This window comes from Juglans regia, chromosome 16, assembly GCF_001411555.2.
Source record: "Juglans regia cultivar Chandler chromosome 16, Walnut 2.0, whole genome shotgun sequence".
In the NCBI taxonomy this organism is placed as follows: Eukaryota; Viridiplantae; Streptophyta; class Magnoliopsida; order Fagales; family Juglandaceae; genus Juglans; species Juglans regia.
Window position 1 is genome coordinate 14,285,741 of NC_049916.1, and position 2,031 is coordinate 14,287,771.

A 2,031-nucleotide genomic window follows, 5' to 3' on the forward strand; every position below is an offset into this window, starting at 1 on the left:
CAATTTGAAAACTCCCCAAGAAAGCCAAACTCAAGTCAACGGATGGAGAACCTAGACCCGATGAGAACTTGTTTCAAGAACCTAGATTGTATTAAAATCTAGACCCGTTGAATAACCCGTCTCAAGAACCCAGATTACAAAAAGGAGGAACGCCACAAAAGTTGTGATTTACCTTTGATAAGTTCAAAAGTTCAATTAAGAACAAGAGGAGTAAAACTCAACTCACAATGAATAAATTCATCAAATTTCATAAACTTCATAAACTAATTAGAATGAGGCTACATAGAGTATTTAAGGTAAAACCTAATGACTCAGTCTTCTCTGAGCTCTCTCTGTGGAGAAAGAACAGGTGAAGGAAAAAGTCTCGGCTTACTCTTCGAGTGAGGGAGGAAGACTCTGCTCTAACTGTATTCCAGTGAAGTTAGGGTAAGGAGGTAATGGAGGATCTGGAGAGAGGATGTGGTAAACTTAAGCTTACGGAAGAGGAAAATGAAGTGATTGAGGTGAGTGAAGATTTCATGATCAAGGGGACGGAGAAGGGTAATAATAGCTTGGTGGGGAAGTTGCTATCTGACCGAAAAGTGAACAAAGAGGTGATCAGATCTACTATGAAAAAAATCTGGAAACTGAATGGCTCCTTTGTGTTCTATAATATTGTGCCCAACATGTTTGTTATATCGTTTGAGAACCAGAAGGATAGAGAGAGAGTCCTGGAGGGGAAGCCGTGGCTGTTCGATAATCAACTGTTTGTTTTGAAGTTGTTTGATGGCTTAACCCCCCCGCAGAAAATGAACTTTGATTTCGAGGAATTCTGGGTACACCTAAACAATCTACCTTTAGCATGCATGTCAAGAGAAGTGGGAATGCAGATTGGAGCTACGGTTGGAAGTGTAAAAGGTGTGGATATAAGGGAGGATGGAATAGGATGGGGAAGCTTTCTAAGGGTTAAGATAGAAATAGACCTGAGAAAGAAAATTACAAGGGGTCGAATAGCTAATGTAATGGGCAACAAATTGTGGATTCCATTGAGCTATGAGAAGCTCCCTAAAGTGTGCTTTAAATGCGGCAAGATCTTCCATGGGGGTGAGGGCTGTCTCGAGACGGAAGGTATTAATGATAAACTTCAATATGGGGTATGGCTTAGAGCTAGCTATTCGGGAAGGGGAAAATCTTCAGAGTCTTCGAGCAATAAGATCAGCGGGAATATGAGTGAGAGTGAGGGTGAGTTTAATCATACTGTTGGGTCTTTGGGAGAAAAGGAATTGGGAGACGGGGGGAATGAGTCGCAGGCAGTGAAGGGAAAGGGTGCACAACAAGTGTTTGATAAAAACTCTGGGACAGGGGAGAGGACTGAAGGGGTAGGCAGAAGTGGGAAGACGGTGGAGGAGTGTGGGGTAGTGACTAGATTACAGCAACTAGAACATGATAAGGAGATGTCTGAAAACTTTGGGGGAGAGGAGAGAAGAAGGTGGAAAAGAAGGGCTAGAGGGGCAGTTACAAAGGATACACGAGGTTCTTGTTTGGGGGGAAAACGCAAGCTGAGAAGCGAGAAACCTGGAGACAACAGTAAGGGAGCATCAAAAAAAGGGAAAGCATGTATGGAGGAGGGAGGTTCAAAACATGATGTGATGTTGGTGGAGGCTGCTAGTCAGCTCCACCAACAACAATGAAAATACTTAGTTGGAACTGTCGGGGGCTTGGGAACCCCCGAACAGTTCAGAACCTTCTCCTACTGGTGAAGGATAAGACACCCAATATAGTCTTCTTGATGGAGACAAAACTAGTAGCTAGTAAGGTTGAGGGAGTTAAAAGGAGACTGGGATGGGAGGGATGTTTAGTTGTGGACTCGATGGGGAGAAAAGGGGGGCTGGCATTGCTGTGGTGCAAGGAAAAAGAGGTGGAAATTCTTAGCTATTCTCAACATCATATTAATGCAATGGTGAGGAGTGAAGAGAAGAAAATGTCGTGGCTGCTCTCAGGCTTCTATGGGCATCCAATGGTGAGCAAAAGAAAAAACACTTGGGATCTATT

The 2,031-nt window shown here is 43.5% G+C and overlaps 1 protein-coding gene across 1 annotated transcript; it reads left to right on the forward strand.

Moving 5' to 3' along the window:
- Positions 1 to 437: 437 nt before the first annotated feature.
- On the forward strand, positions 438 to 1,670 carry LOC109004822. The gene has a single exon (XM_018983527.2). The coding sequence runs from the start codon at positions 438 to 440 to the stop codon at positions 1,668 to 1,670; it is 1,233 nt and encodes a 410-aa protein (XP_018839072.2).
- Positions 1,671 to 2,031: the final 361 nt, after the last annotated feature.

What these genes read in the sequence shown, in the direction of transcription:
- LOC109004822 (XM_018983527.2), top strand. Translation starts at nt 438, where the DNA reads ATGGAGGATCTGGAGAGAGGATGTGGTAAACTTAAGCTTACGGAAGAG.